Source organism: Trachypithecus francoisi, unplaced genomic scaffold (assembly GCF_009764315.1).
Source record: "Trachypithecus francoisi isolate TF-2019V2 unplaced genomic scaffold, Tfra_2.0 Lachesis_group8, whole genome shotgun sequence".
NCBI classification, from domain to species: Eukaryota; Metazoa; Chordata; class Mammalia; order Primates; family Cercopithecidae; genus Trachypithecus; species Trachypithecus francoisi.
In genome coordinates, this window is record NW_022681473.1 from 13,524,808 (window position 1) to 13,541,334 (window position 16,527).

Genomic DNA, 16,527 nt, shown 5'->3' on the forward strand with positions numbered 1-16,527 from the left:
TAGTCTTTCTTATTTTGAAATAAGGAAATAAGTATGAACTGGTTGTCTCTTCATAACAGATAAGTATTCCTGGTTAGCATTTGTTCACTCACTAGTTTTGTTTGAATATTGGTGAGGAGAACATTGAGTTAAAATTTGGGTTTATGTCTGTCATTGTTGATTTATTCCGTGTTTAAAGGAAAAAACAACAAAATAAGTATTAAAATAAAATATGCACTCAAAGATTTTATTTTGAAGCCAGCTACCTTCATACACCCTGAGACTTCATTATGGGGTTTGCCTTTATGCACTAATGAGTAAAATACATGGGATAAATCAGTAGCACCTGTGACAAAAGAGTCTGCGCACCAGAGCAGATTAGTGAACTCCTGTTGACAATTGAGGGGTATAAGAAAAAGCTGTATCCTTTGCTTCACCATGATCCATTGAGTCATCATTCTGTCTAGTTTTCTGGGACATGTCTAAGACTATTTGGCTAGTCTAGTAAATGGTAATTTACAGCCCCGTGCTTTTGCTGAAGTCAGTATCAGGCAAACCAAGAGATCCCCAATGAACACATATCATAAATGACAGTGAAATGCTTTTTTTAAAACAAATATTCATGGCCGGGCACGGTGGCTCAAGCCTGTAATTCCAGCACTTTGGGAGGCCGAGACGGGCAGATCACGAGGTCAGGAGATCGAGACCATCCTGGCTAACATGATGAAACCCCGTCTCTACTAAAAAATACAAAAAATTAGCTGGACGAGGTGGCGGGCGCCTGTAGTCCCAGTTACTCGGGAGGCTGAGGCAGGAGAATGGCGTGAACCCGGGAGGCGGAGCTTGCAGTGAGCTGAGATCCGGCCACTGCACTCTAGCCTGGGCGACAGAGTGAGACTCCGTCTCAAAAAAAAAAAAAAAGAAAAAACAAATATTCATTACTTTAAATGCTTACATTTAGGAAACTCAAGTTCACTTTTTTATAATGGTTAGGTTTTCCATATTATCATAAAAATCAACTTTCCAATTAATATTTCTCCCTTTTTTTCCCAAGAAGTCAATAGCTCTTCATATCCAGCATCATGAGTCATCTTTGGGGACAGGAGTAACTGTGAGGCAGGAAAAGCACACTCTAGAAGAAACAAAGTATGTTAGGTCTTCAGGCTTTACTCAGGTTCAAGATAGATGTATATATGCCATTTTTCCAACTGTATACATAGAATTCTTAGCTAATCCAAGATAAGTAGAATAGATCACTAGGTTCTTCAAATAATTGCAATTTATCAGTCTAGTATTCATTCTATTCTCTGTAATAAAATTCTGGATAAATCAAGGCTTTCAAATTCAGTTAAAAAAAGCTGTAAGTCCGTAGGGGTGGTATCCCTTGGAATTTGATTCAACAGTACATTTTTAATACGTCTTTTAAAAGGAAAAAGAATTTTAAAATCACCAGGAGGAAAAGCAGAGCATAAGACATTCACTGGATCCAGTCACATGTGTAAAGGCCCTTTACCAAGTCAATACTATTAGAGAGATCAGTGGTTGTGGCAGAAACTGTTTCTGCTTAGAAGGGAGGCAAGCCCGGTTCTAGTGTCCTCAGCACAGGCACAAACTCATAGCATAATGCCAGGCAAGTCATTTAACTTCCCAGAGTCTCATTCCCTTCATTGACAAAATGGGAAGATTGAACCAGTTGATTTCTCATGATTAACTATTTTCATATCCAGTGAACTCTCAGCTTGTCAGCTACTCAATTGCCATCTGCTTTTCTTCTCTGTCTTCCATCACCATTTAAACGACCTCCCATGTGTATCTCATGACTGACTGATTGTTCCTTCGGCCACTCTTGGTGACCTACTCAACACAGTGCAGAGATAAGATACACTAGGCAAGACTAAACGAGGCTGGCCAGCGCACTCACCCAGGGAAGTCAGACAGAGTCTGTTTCCACCGCAGCACCGCAATGAGCACAGCTAGGCAGAATTCCAGCAGAGTGCAAATCAGCATCAGAGACAGAGTTCCCTGAAAGTCAAGAAATAAAATATTGGTGGCGCTTGGGTCAGCCAAAGCTTTCATGCCTAGTTGAGAGGTGACCACAGAGAAGAAGACCACCTCAACCGTTAGAGAATGAAGTAACGACACCATCAGGAAAACAAAACTGCTCCTCCTCACAAATGTCTTAATTCAACTCCTTCACTCATTCATTTTCTTGAGAAGGGAAGATGAGTAGTAACTAAATCAACTAATCCACTTCATCCTCTTGTTTCTTACTTCTTTGAGATGTAGATAGTTCTGATGACATTATTCACTCAGTAAGAGAGCAGAGTGGTGTGATAACTACCAGGACTGAGAATCAGCAGCTCCGTTCTAGTCTCACCTTTACTGCTGAGTAGCTGTGTAAGCCTGGGCAAGTCTCTCTCTTTCTCTGGCTCCTGTTTTCTCATGTATCAGACATGCATACTAACATTTATTTCTCAGAGATTTGTGAGGATCAAGGAGGTTTTGACTGTGTAAGCCCTTTGTAAAATTCAGTATTGACATCCCTGTCTATGTCTCTGAACCCGTTTGGATGTTTTTTATTTTTATTGTTGTTTATTTATTTATTTGGTGGCTTTAAGACTTGGAAACCGTGAAGGTAGTAAACTGTCAGAGTTGCTAATCACCAACATCAGCTCACAAGGATGGGTTCTACCATTTCTGTCCTGAGACATTCTTTGTGTAGAACTGGCCATCTGATAATAAAGGGAGATAATTTGATCACATGAACTTTTGTTTTGTGGTATTTACACACAGTTAAAGAGAAGGTACACCTTGTGTCCATTACCTTAGAAATAGTTCCAGCAAGCAAGCTCAACAGAAGCTCTCTTATTTCCAATGTAAAATCATCCCATCATCTTTATCACTACCAAATTTCTCTCAAATTTCTCTCCAGAATTTTTCCCAAGGTGGAATTGGCTGTGCCCGGTGTTAATTTGTGCCGATTACTGTCAGCCTCATTTGCATGCGCTTTTTCCTCATTATACCATTACCTTGGGAGGAAGGCCTACTTTATAATGGGTGCTGTACAAGCATGACTTTGACCAGACCTTTCTATGCGTCCATCTTCCAGCTGAATTCTTGGCTGATCTCATTTTTATGATTGCAGGACAATAAATATTCTGCAACTTTTTTACTTTTATGTTGCCTGTTTTCCTCTCAGTATGTTGCTGACCATGCACATACCCCTTAATCTTTCAACTTCAGACATACTATTTCTGTTAGCCAAACTTAATTATTTTTCTTCTTCCAAACAGAGAATTTTCCTGCAATAATTATCAGTTACATTCTCCATCTCCCTGTATTTCTTTTTTTTTTTTTTTTGAAATGGAGTCTCGCTCTGTCGCCCAGGCAGGAGTGTGGTGGCGCGATCTCGGCTCACTGCAAGCTCCGCCTCCCGAGTTCACGCCATTCTCCTGCCTCAGCCTCCCGAGTAGCTGGGACCACAGGTGCCCGCCACTTCGCCCTGCTAATTTTTTGTATTTTTAGTAGAGACGGGGTTTCACCGTGTTAGCCAGGATGGTCTGCATCTCCTGACCCCTTGACTCCCTGTATTTCTTATCTCCTGATTTAATGTATCACACTTCTTTCAGCTATAACAAAAAGCAATAATAATGTTACCGTCTCACCTGATCACTGTTATTCATTATTGTAATCATTAGAAGGAGAAGCCCTTACCATCTAACCTCCCTATTTCCTATTCTGTTTCTTTGTTTTTAGTCTGATGTCTTTTTAGACCAAACTGACCCCCTACCGCACACACATACCACGTTTCCTTGTTGGCATTTTCTGATCACCCGGGTCTTTCTGCTCTGTTTGCCAATCTGAATTCACCACTCTATGTACCAACATTCTCAGTTTGACAAACTTGTAATTTATGCCTCCAAAATTAGATTAGTTTAAGAAATTCTACAAACAATAAGTTTTAGTTTTTCATCATCAACCTTATTTGACATTTTCAATTCCACTCTATTAGTATGTAATCCCCTTAATCTCATCCATACAGTCCCCCTTTGATTTACATAACCTTGGCCTTCCTCCATATGCCCAAACCAGAATCAACAGAGAGATTTTCAAAGGAAGGAATAATAAGAAATCAAGACTTTCAGAAACCTCATAAAATTAGAACACCCCATCTAAAAAATGCTTACAGCCAGACTGGCTTTGGCTTTATAGCAGTCCGTGGTGTAAGGCGAATTATAGTCATCATAAGAAAGAAGTCTGGTTGGTATATTCCTTTTGTCCAACTCACACTGCAGTGAGGCAGGATTTAATGCAGCCAGGTTGACAGACAGGAGAATGAAACCCACCAGGGCAGACAGAGCACTCAGAATGCTTCCAGCCAGGCTGCTATGCACCTGAAAGAGACATGCTGGGTAAAGATCATTCCCAATGAGCTGCGAATTTCTCTTACCCCTTTTTGCCATTACATTGCAAGTTATTTCCTTATGTGTCTCCCTCAGGAAGGCTGGGAAGGATCATTTTTTGCTGTATGCCTCTCCATTGTCCAGCAAAAATCTCAGAATCTGCAACGTAAAACTTGGCTGAATGAATGAATATATGAACTGGTTCCCCTTAAACAGGACCTCAGTGGTGTGGTAGAGAATGTTACTCTCCTAAACTCTTTCCCTGGCACAGATAGCAGGGCCTCCACTAGGCTTGCCTGGAAAATTACTATGAGTGTGACCAAAAGCAAAGATGACAATGTACCAGATGCAGTTTCTCTCTTGGCCAACTCAGAAATCCCTCATGCGAGCATCAACCATACAGAAAAGGTAGATGGTGTATTAGCATGGTGCAAAAGTAATTTCGGTTTTCACCACTACTTTCAATGGCAAAACTGCAATTATATTTGCACCAACCTAATAGCTCACTCTTGAGTGCCCATTGCCTCTCTCAAAAGCACACCTCTTAAAGATGAGTGAGGGGATGGTTCTGAGTCTCAGGCAGACCCTGGAACCTGGGCAGGCATATGATTGGCCACATTGAGTGCAGTATGGGGTGGCTGTGGGCAGAGGTCTAGGTGCAGGCCCAAGGATGGTGTAATGTGTGGGAGGCAGTGGGAAGTACAGGAAAAAGGTCTAGATTGCATGTCAGAAAATTGAGGTCACAGTATAGACCTGACCCAGCTTGTTCCCTTGGGTACTCAGTTTCTTGGTTTTAGTTCCCACTCTGGTTCTCATTTCTACGTTTATGAAACAAAGGGAGTAAATAAACTGACGTCAGAAGTGACTTCCTTGACTCCAACTCACACAGAAAAGAGAATTGAGCTAAGAGCATTCTGAAAGCTATAGTTATAGGTAGGCAGGCTCCAGGGCACACCCCACAGCCGTACAGTAGAGAGTTATTTAATCCCATATAGGCACTTCTTTTAGGAACTCACCAGTTGATGCTCTGGGACCCCAATTTCCCAACATAATGACTGACTCTATACTCCTGGGCCTCCTGGTAGCCAGTAGTAGTCTTGATGCCTAGAGTAGATATTTCTTAGAATAAGCTAGATTTGTCTTGAGATGGCACTCCTCTTCAGTCTCAAAAAGGGCTGGTACAATGTGTGACAAGAGTAGAACTCACTAAAGCCTCGATGTTTCTGGTGAGTGTGAGCCCACCCCAAGACTACATCCTGCATCCTTGAGCTTCCTGCGTGTTCATTGTGGGATTGTTCTCTGTAGTAAGAGGCCCATATATTTCCCCCTAAAAGTTTGAAAACATTACTCTGGTACGAGGCTACTCAGTATGGTTGCCAGTAGCCACATGGGCAACCTATATTTGAAGTAAAATTAATTAAAATTTAAAATTCAGTTGCACTATCCATATTTCACATCATCGATAGCCACATGTGACTGCCACGTTGTACAGTACAGCTGTAGTGCATTTCCATCATCATAGAAAGTTACATTTCATTTCCATCATAGACAGTTATATTGCACAGCACAGATCTAGTGGTCTGGATTGTAACTGCGGGTTCCAAATAATAATTAAATACCAATGAGGGAAAGAAAGAACTGGCATTTTTCTGGGCGTTCTCTCTGACTTCCTCGTTGGCTTTGGGAGATTTTTGTAGCCAGAGCTTCCAAATTGAGTTTCTGTGCAATTAAATGATAGGACATTCACTCATATAATCTCCAACATCAATCCTTTGAGGGATATAGGATTAAGTGAAGACTTAATGAAACTTTACAGACAAGAAACACTTCTTGTTATAATCCAGCTTTTCTCTCCCTGCCAGTTCCAACTCTAGTTTTTGCTGGAATAAGGGATAAAGGCAGGTAAAGCATTTTTTTTTCTTAGCCAATACAAATGACTAAGGACAACTTTTAGGGTGCAAGAATTTATACTCAAACAAAATAAAAGTATTATCTTTCTAGTGAGATAGATGAAACAATGAGAGATAGTACTGCACATAAACAGCATATTGACTCATTTTTTTCAAGGGTGGTAACACTTGGGCTTAAACAGTGAACCCCAACAAATAGGCCTCTTTGTAACACTGTCAGCTCCCTTGCCATTGAAAACCTAAATTTGAAGGCCAGTTGTCACCAAAAGAGCATCATAAATAAGCACAATTTTTCTGTGATAGATTCTTGGATACTGGCTAAAAGGATATTATAATTCCTTGAATGCAGACTTTGATGTAGGGTGCAATAATTGGAGAAATGTGCTCTGAACAAGGATACAGAGGTTCCAGGCCTGGCTCCTAACTCTAGCAACTGACTGCTCTGGAACTGAGTTTTCAACTTTTCAAAGTAGAAAGACTGACCTTAACGAGTTCTGTCTAAGTTTCATTTCGATCCATTGGGTTGTGGGTTATAGTTATTATACTCACCAAAAGCTTGGTTAGTTAACCTTTTCTCTGTGATAATTGATAGAAAGCCAGAGATGACAAACTAAGATAAAAGAGAAAATGATGAGGTCAGTTTCCATGTAGAGAGTAATTGCGATGTTACTACCACAATATTTATAGAAAACTCTCATGGGAAAGACCCTGGGGAACAAGTTGATCGATGAGGTAATATCCATTTAAAGACATAGATTTATCCTGTTTGCCCCTATAGTTTTCAGATAGCAACAGAAAACAAAAGATAGCAGAAATATATCCAAATACACAAAGTGAGTATCTTAACAGCCAGGAAATAATATTCGTTTTCTTAATGAAATGAGAAAATTTTGGTTTAAGATGTTCTTTAGAGAAGGACATGAAAACAATGGTATGGAAAGAGAAAAGAATTGGAGAGAATCATGTAGTTTATGTCCATCGTTATATTGATGTGATGCATCACATTTGATTATATATGTTGAACCATGCTTGTATTTCTGAAATAAATCTGACTTGATCATGGTGAATGATCCTTTTAATATGTGGTTGAATTCAGTTTGCTAGGATCTTGTTGAAGATTTTTGCATCAATGTTCATTAGGGATATTAACCTGCAGATTTCTTGTAATGTTTTTGTCTGGCTTTGATATCAAGATAATGCTGGCCTTATAAAATGAGTTTGGAAACATTCCCTCCTCTTCAATTTTTTGGAAGAGCAGAAAAGTGTTGTTACTAGTCTTCTTTAAAAGAAAATAAAAGATGGGAAAAGCTAACAGATATAGGTCAGAGACATGGATCTTACATTGCTGGCTCCCCAGGCTGAGGTAAAATGGTCAAGGAGAACAGAAGGGAAGACAAGAATGGATGGCAGAAACTTTCAAGGTTGTGTTTACAAAATGAAAGAAATTTTTTTTCATCCTCTAGAGTATTCATGATCTACAGATTTAGAGCCATTAAGGAACAGAAGAAAGGGGGACAAACACCAAAGTAATATTGTGATTCCTGTAACCCAGGCATTTAGTTACTTGTCTATATAGACAAATGCCAAGTCTATAAAATATGGACTAGATGCCTCTTCAAAGGTGGACTGTGCTTAGTGACTTGCTCTTAAAGAATAGGTTATAGAAAGAGGAGGGAAAAAAGTAGTAACTTTACAGAGGAGAAAGCAATAGTAACTTTAGTAGTTAGTAGTAGTAACTTTACAGAGGAGAAACCTTTACAGAGGAGAAACCAACAGTGGTCTGTTGACTGTCTTTCCTCCCACGACCTTCCTTTTTTCCCCATTTTGGCTTCAGTAAGCTCCATGATCAAGGTAAATTGTGTCAGTGACAACATGCTGATATTTTTCTGATGTTTAGACTTGGGTGTATTTTTGGCTGATGATAGCAGAGGTAAAGCACCATTTTCTGAACATCAGAAAAATATCAGACAAACCCCAATTTAGGAACATTCTGTAAAAATCTCAGCCAGTACTACTTCAAACTACCAAAGTCCTCAAGCAAAAGGAAAATCTGAGAAAGTCTAGAGGAGCCTGAGACATCATGACCAAATGTAATGCAGTGTAATGTAGTAGCCTTGCATGGATCTTGACATAGAAAAATATCATTTGTGGAAAACTGGTGAGATCCAAATCCAAATGAAACTTCTGTTAATAAAAGAAGACAAATGGATATGATAGATAAACAGGTGAACTTCCTGATGCATCGAATAAACAAATGTAAAACAAGAGCTAATAACAGGTACTGAGGTGCAGGCAGTTGAAGGAAAAAACATCTATTAAGGAGAAGCTTAATTATGAGAAAGCCTCAATCTAAGAGAAAGCAGTTCTTTGAGAAAAGGACTACTAAGTCCTTTTGAAACCCCAGAGCTGCAGCTATTTCAGAGGGATTTCCAGCCCACCACTGGAACACAGACATCTGCTCAGCCTTCCCTGGGAATCCGTCAATGCAGTAAAAGCATTTTCAAAATGCTCAGAGGTGTAAGTTCCCCTTCCTCCATGGTCCCACAAGCATCTATCTGTGTGGTTTCTCTGTGAGTGTATGATGTTTTCCACTGATGCTTTGTTTTTTAATACAAAAAGTTCCTTCCCAACTTTATCCTAATTCATGAATGTTTTGCCTAAACCCAGAGAGAAGTCACCAACTTCATCATAGCTCAAGATGATAAGGTGAAAAATAAGATGATCTTCAAAAGAAATGCGTATTTGAGTCTGATGAGAAATTGATCTAAAATCAGGAACCCCCTGCCATCCTCCCTGAACTACACACACAAGAGTTTCACCATTGACTCCTTGCTCCCAGCAGATCAAACATAGCAAGGTGGCAGGTGTAGTGTTTAAGCTATTGACATCTCCCTCCCCTCTTCGCCCCATGCTTCCCTCCTCAGAAACTACTCACCAACAAGGGTCCTATGAATGGGTAAGCAGACTTCAACAGCATAGAAATCACTTGGGTAAAATTTGGAGAGAAGGAAGCAGATGCCAAAATGATTCCCAAGCTCAATACCTTCACACCACATAAGATCTGAATAATCTGTGGGAAGAGAAAGGAAGATTGAGGATTAAAACCAGCATTTGTAAAGACATGGCCAGGCTGGGCACGGTGGCTCATGCCTGTAATCCCAGCACTTTGGGAGGCCAAGGTGGGTGGATCACCTGAGGTCAGGAGTTCGAGACCAGCCTGGCCAACACAGTGAAACCCCATCTCTACTAAAAATACAAAAATCAGCCGGGCGTGGCGGTGTGCACCTATAATCTCAGCTACTCTGGAGGCTGAGACAGGAGAATCGCTTGAACCAGGAGATGGAGGTTGCAGTGAGCTGAGATTGTGGCATTGCACTCCAGACTGGGTGACAGAGTGAGACTCCGTGTGAAAAACAAACAAACAAAACAGGATTTTTTTGCCTCTCCCATGGCGCTAAAGCATTATCACCTTGTGCAAGATCCCAGTGAGGATACAAACCCTGTGGAAACTCTGCAGTGAGAAACAAGAAAAGACACTCTGGAGGGTGTGCGGCTCTGCCACAGAAGCCACAGTCTCAGGTGTCTGGCAGGTGCTCAGGAAGGCTTCTGCATTTCTGCCTCTCAGGCCCTGGTGTGCTCACGGCTCCTGCTTCCAGCTCACAGCAAGTGCTGGGATTTGTTTTCCCATCTCTCAGGACTTCTGAGTCCATGACTAGTAACTCTCTTTCTACCTCTCTGAGAACAGGGGGCATCTGGAAGCCCTCACTTTCTCTGGAGGATTGACGGTGCAGAAGTCCCTCCCCTCATCTCCCAGACTCCACTGGACATGGAGTTTGCCCCTCTGGTCACCTCCTTGGAAACTGCAGTTCATAAACCAAAAGCTGAAGTTCTGGAAGCTCTTTCATTTTTTACTTTTATTTTAAGTTCAAGGGTAAAAGTGCAGGTTTGTGACATAAGTAAACTTGCGCCATGGGGGTTTGTTGTACAGATTCTTTCATCACCCAGGTATTAAGCCTAGTACCATTAGTTATTTTTCCTGATCCTCTCCCTCTTCCCATCATCCACCCCCGAAAAGCCCCAGTGCGCATTGTCCCCTTCTACGTGTCCATATGTTCTCATCATTGAGAGGCCATCACCCTTAGCAAACTAACAGGGACAGAAACCAAATACTGCATGCTCTCATGTCTAACTGAAGCTCTGTCTTAGGAGGTAGTTTCCCTCCTGGACGTCCACCTCAGAGATTCACAGCTCTCATATCATTTACTAAGAAGTTTTCTAGACCTTATGTCACGTGAGCCTCACAGAAACCCACGTGAGCCTCACAGAAACCCACGTGATTGTACATGAGGCAAGGAAACCAGTCCCACCAGGCCCTGAAATCCAGTCCAACGGAGTGCCTCACCTCAGATCACATAAGTGCAGAGGCAAACAAAAGGTGAATATCATTTCCATTCTCAAAAAGGTAAGGAGAAAAGAGGGAAAGGAGGTGTATATTTCCTCTAATTTGCAGTGAGGGTAAAATTCTTTGCAAAGAGTCAGTGTGGATTACTAAGCATGCAATTGTGAAATACATACACACACACACACACACACACAAAATATGTAATTATTTACCACCATTACTTTTGTAAAAAAAATATATAGAGAAGCACTGTATTGTAAAAATACAAAGACAACATAGAAAATGAATTCCTCATATTCAGAATAAGGAAAAATATATTTCTAAGACAACCTCTTGTGGAAAAGTTCTGGGACAGTTTTCTCCAAGTGGCTTCTACCCTAAAATCCCTCTGGCAAAACTTAAGGGTCTCCACACTCAGGACAGATGTCCAGTCCCAAGACAGACATCATCTCTTGGCACTTCCCCCAATCCCTCTCCAACATGTTCTGAATTAGATTTACCCCAATAACTTTGACTTCTGCCTGTAGACATTTCTTCAGGCTATCCTGCCCCTGGTTGGTGGGTTTGGGTTTCTCTGCTTGGGAGAAGCTGATGACATTTGATGGGAGCAGTATCATGGTCTCATTGGGAACAGGTTGTGATGTCATGATGGTGTTGCCAACTATGGAAGAAAAAATAGATTCAGCTCTTAAAAAGTACAGAGCTCCCAGGTTCTGGCTGCAAAAACTGTAACTCAGTTTCTGCCAGTTAGTCCAGACTTGGCCTGTCCATTAGAGAAAGAAACTGGTAGTATGGAACAGTGAAAACCACATAACCTTGGTTTCATGAGGATTTTTACACAGTGCTTGACACAGTCCATTATAGATAATAAACACATCACGGGATGGCAGCAACATGAATCTTGAGAGACCCCAATATCCAGAGGCAAAGGGTCACACAAAATTTGCAATATGCAAAGGCAACCTCCCTTTCCCCTAGTCCTATGGACAACAACTGTATTGCCATATAGTTGATGAATTTTCAGACTGAACTCTGCTTACTTATTTTTTGTCTAATAATACTATTAGCATTTGTCTTAGATGTGTTTATCATATTTTACTAGACATGTTCTTAGTTTTTATCCTGCAGTGCTTTTAATCCTTATAATAGCTCTGCATGTTAGTTAGTAAAAACATGTAATAAATAAGAAAATGAAAAATAAAGTTTAAGTTATGAATGCAAATAATATACATATTGCGCGTGTGTGTGGCCCAGAGTTAATGCTGAAGAAATATTTGCAGTTACCCTTATTGTTCACCCTGGTTCACACAGCTGGGAAACTGTAAAACCAGTCTTGGATCACAGCTTTCCTGGAGTCTGAAGCCTTTGCCTAAATCTCTAGATCATTCCACCTCTTCCTACTTTCCCACCTGGCAATGCCAGCCTGTGTCTGAGTTTACTCAGGCTGCTTCTCCTGCATGCAGTGGTATGAGAACAAGTCTTGGAGTCATAACATATAGGCTTGCATCCTCAGTCCTCCCCACTTTTTAGCATTAAGACCAACGAGGCTGTGGTATTTGTTGCTAAGCTCAGTTTGGATCCCTTTTCACTACACCATTCTCAACCCACAGGCTGCCCAGTTTACAAATGGTCTAAACACATTTGAAGAGACAAGAGCTCTGCTCCCACTAATTACACAACCTTAGGTAAGCGACTCACTGAGTTCATGCAATCAGAATACAGCGGAAACAGAGTTAAAAACAGATACTCCTTCCATCTGCCCACTCTGTTTCCAAAAGGCTCTAGTGTCTCTTAACGGCTGTCAAGGAGTTTCAAGTCATATTACTCCTCTCATGAGGTCACGGCAAGGGAACGGTGAGATGAGAAAAGTCTTTCAGCATTACTTACCTGTGGCCGTTGGTTTCAGCTGAGTCCTCAGAAGCTACCAAGAGGTTTTAACTCGGGGTTCTCAGTCCCATCAACGGTTTCTACTTACCTTCATCTTCTGAGAGTCATCAGCCCTTCCTTATTCCAGCGTTTACAGCTATACAGGATGTGATACTTACAGACTGTAGATCTGTGAAATGTGCCTGCACTTCCTTTTCTGTAAACTTCTAGTAACTTCAGAAAAACCATGAAAAAGACCACCTCATAATTGTGAGAGTTCGGGAGTCACGGAGCCTTCTATGTGAACTGCCACTTCGAGGTGTACAAGTTCCCTGTTATTAGGCGAGTCTGTTCTTGGAGCTTCAGTTTTCTAATCTTGTCAATAGAGGAGCAATACCAACACTGGAGAATTGTCATAAACATCAGCAAAAATATTATAAAGAGCGTATGCTGCTTTGAGGCTTTCAATAACCTGTAAATAATAATAATAATAGTGCTAGTAATCATAATATAAATAACAATATTCCACTGTATGTAACCAACCATAATAATATCAATAATAATAGCAATAATGACTATACTGCTTTAAAGGAACATTCAGTAATATATAGCTAATAATAGTAATATAGAACATAAAAATTGTTTTATGGATATAGTTTGTGTATTTGCTTGTTTTGTTTTGCTTTTCTAATTCTCCAAGTCTTGGCAGGCTGAAAGCAACCTTTCAATACTCATTGCCCAACTGCTGCCTACCCTGAAGTCCTCTTCCTCCTCCGGCTGCTCTCTTCCTCTAACAACAGATCTTTGCTCTCCAGGAAGGTTGGGCCCCTCTAGGGAAGTATTGAAATATTGAAATGGAGAAGGAACAAATGGGAAAGATTCAGCAGGACCTAAATGAATTCAGCAAACTCATATGTGGCCTGGTTTTGTGAGGACAGAGGCACTGTGCCCCTTCAAACCCTTGGGTGGCATTCTTTGGGAGCTGACTTCAATGTATCAGGCAAGGAAACCAGAGCCAGTCAGGGCGATGGCAAAGCCCCAAGCTGCAAGCTTCCTTCGTCCTTTCCTTGGGGGAGCTGCCGGAATGAACCCAGAAACACAACCTGAACCATCACCGCCACCTCAGAGGGCCATGGGTTCTGCACTTAATTCCACACATTAACTCTTCTGTTGAAGAAAGGAGTTAAGAAACACCATTCAGAAGGCTGGATTCGTTCTCAGCATCAGAATGACACAGACGTTATGAAATGTAGTTGGCTTGTCTTGAGTTCTAACAATGAGTCTGAGAGGGGGAATGGACTCACCCAGAAAGCCTGGGGAGAGGGGCAGAATCACCTCCAACCTCACTCACCCGCGCTCCTGGTGCCCCTTCCCTTTCACAGAGTGCTGGCTGTGTTTCCGGTGGGTGCCTTGCATCTTTGCCACCCTCACAGCATCTGTGAAACACTGGAATGCAGCTCTCCTCCTGAGCTTTGATTAAAAAGGCGCTTTGGTCTCTCTTCAGGAGCAATCACACCCCCTTTCCCTTCTGGGGAATGTGCTAATAAACCAGTTAAAGTTGCCTACCCAAGCAAAGACTCCCTCTCCAGTCTGTGCTATTTAATTTAAAATGATTTCTGAGTTTTAAGGATTATGTGAAACAACAGGTGTAAGGTGCTTAGTACAGAACCCTACAGAACTTGACCTAAAAGTGGTCTGTTTGTCTTTCCTCCCCCAACCTTCCTTTTTTTCCATTTTGGCTTCAGTAAGTTCCAAACAAGACTCCTCTCTCTTGTCTTTCAGCTTACACTCATTCAGCCTTTTACATTCCCAGTTTTTTCCAGAGTCTGAGCTCTACCAACCTAACTAGAAGGGAGAAGTTATATATCAATAACACATTCGGATTAATAATATTATATATCAATAACACATTCTGATTAATAATCTAGGACAGGTTTCTCAAATAAGCTACTAATGCCGTCTTGGACAGGGTAATTCTTTGTGGTAGGCGACTCTCCTGGGTGCTGTAGTATGCTTAGCAGACTCCCTGGCCTAGGCCAGCACAACCCCACCCTATATGTAACAACAAGAAACATCATCAGATATTGTCACATGTCTCTTGATGGAGGGAGAACAAAATCTCCTCACATCCGTGTTGAGAACCACTGACCTAGGAGCAAAAGGGTTTTGTGTCTTCTGTGTAAAGGCAGGTGTGCAGGAAACAAAGCAATATTCTCTTGAAATCAATTTTTAATTTTTATTTTTAAAATTTTAAATTGTTGTATAAAACACGTAGAATTCATTATCTTAACCACTTTTTAGTGTACAGATCAGTAGTATTATGTTCACGTTGCTGTGAAATAAATCTCTAGAACTTTTTCATCTTGCAAAACTGAAATTCTATACCCACTGAACAACTACCCCTCTCCTTCCCGTTCCTAGTCCCTGGTAACCACCATCCTACTTTCTGTTCCATATTCATTCTATGTCTACTTTGGATACTCATATGAGAGTGATACAGGAACACCAAGGTCCTTGGTCTTGTGCTGTTTGGATAAATGACATGGAGACACATAGAGTGGTTTTAAGGAGCAGATAATGTAATAGGCAAAAAAGAAAGAAGAAAACAGCTCCCCCATACAGAGACAGAGGGAGGGGGTCTCCGAACAAAGAGAAACCTGGTGTGGAGCAGAAAAGTAGTTGGTTATATTGGAGGCTGGAAGAGGTGGTGTCTGATTTGCATAGGGCCCAGGGGATTGGTTTGATCAGGGGTGTCATTCATATAGCCTACGAAAACCATTGCCCTTTCACCTTAGCCCTTTAATATGCAAATGTGGGTCACCATGATGTCCTGAACACATGTGAGTAATCTGGAGGTGGCCATCACACTGGCACATGTGGTGACAAGGAGAAGAGGGCGGGAATCGCCATGTTGCCCATTTTAGGTGGACCTAGTTTCTAATCACCAGCATTTGGACATCAAAACTTGCCAGCCTGGCTCTTTTAAGTTGCCTTTTCTGTTAGAAAAGAAATGGTTCCAGGGGTTGCTTCTTATTACAGGAAAATTTCCACTGAGAAACTATAACCTTTCTAGCTGCCTAGGAATTATTTCTTAATAACTTCTTTATTAAGAGGAATCATACAGTATTTGTCTTTTGTGATGGCTTATTTTACTTAGCATGAGATTGAAACTGCCTTTGCAGAATTATGACTGAGACAGTGAAAGAGATCTAACTTAACTGACTCCATCTTGCTTCTAACCTCCAAGCTGTCCTTGTTCATTCCTGGGGGTAGGCTGAACTAACTTTGGGAGAAACTTAGTTTATAGTTTAAACAAAGATGATCAACAGCAGACCTCCTTCTTGCCTGGGGACTAGATTGCCTTTGTAGGACTAACATTAGCCACAGGATTAGAAATTATGGTTGAGGAGTCATGCAGCTGGAGGCTACAAGATTCTGACCCTCCCTAAACTGCTCTTAAGATCAGTGCTTGAGATATTTTGCAGACCCTTCCCTTGATGGATCTGCTGGCACCACCCAGATCAATAAACTGGCTCATCTGATCTTCTGGCCCCCACCCAGGAACTGATTTAGTGCAAGAAGACAGCTCCGACTCCCTATGATTTCATCTCTGACCAATCAGCACCCCTGGCTCACTGGATTCGCCCCACCCACCAAGTTATCCTTAAAAACTCTGCTCCCCACATGCTCCAGGAGACTGATTTGAGTAATAATAAAACTCCAGTCTCCCACGCAGCCAGCTCTGCGTGAATTACTCTTTCTCTATTGCAATTCCTCTTTCTTGATAAAGCAGGCAAAGTGGACCCCTTGGGCTGTTACAAGATCCCCAAGTTTCATCCATGTTGTAGCACGTGATAGGATTTCCTCTTTTGTAAGGCAGATGAAAGTTTCATTGTATGTATATACTACATTTTCTTTATTCATCCATTGGTCCACATTGAGGTTGCTTCCACCTCTTAGCTATTGT

At 41.3% G+C, this 16,527-nt stretch overlaps 1 protein-coding gene across 2 annotated transcripts; it reads right to left on the minus strand.

Moving 5' to 3' along the window:
• Nucleotides 1-927: 927 nt before the first annotated feature.
• On the minus strand, nucleotides 928-13,445 carry LOC117081524 (membrane-spanning 4-domains subfamily A member 6A-like). 2 transcript variants are annotated; one of them, XM_033207590.1, is made up of 7 exons: nucleotides 13,314-13,445; nucleotides 12,740-13,032; nucleotides 11,195-11,355; nucleotides 9,228-9,362; nucleotides 6,851-6,902; nucleotides 4,167-4,378; nucleotides 1,897-2,001 (listed from the first exon to the last, which is right to left on the minus strand). In XM_033207590.1, the coding sequence occupies exons 2-7, from the start codon at nucleotides 12,807-12,809 to the stop codon at nucleotides 1,897-1,899; spliced, it is 735 nt and encodes a 244-aa protein (XP_033063481.1). In that variant the 5' UTR covers nucleotides 12,810-13,032; nucleotides 13,314-13,445. The 2 variants fall into 2 exon arrangements, 1 of the variants encoding a protein (XP_033063481.1); XR_004436186.1 differs by lacking the exons at nucleotides 6,851-6,902; nucleotides 9,228-9,362; nucleotides 11,195-11,355; nucleotides 12,740-13,032; nucleotides 13,314-13,445 and adding exons at nucleotides 928-1,111; nucleotides 5,399-6,834 and having other exon boundaries at nucleotides 1,901-2,001; nucleotides 4,167-4,373.
• Between the last annotated feature and the right edge of the window lie 3,082 nt (nucleotides 13,446-16,527).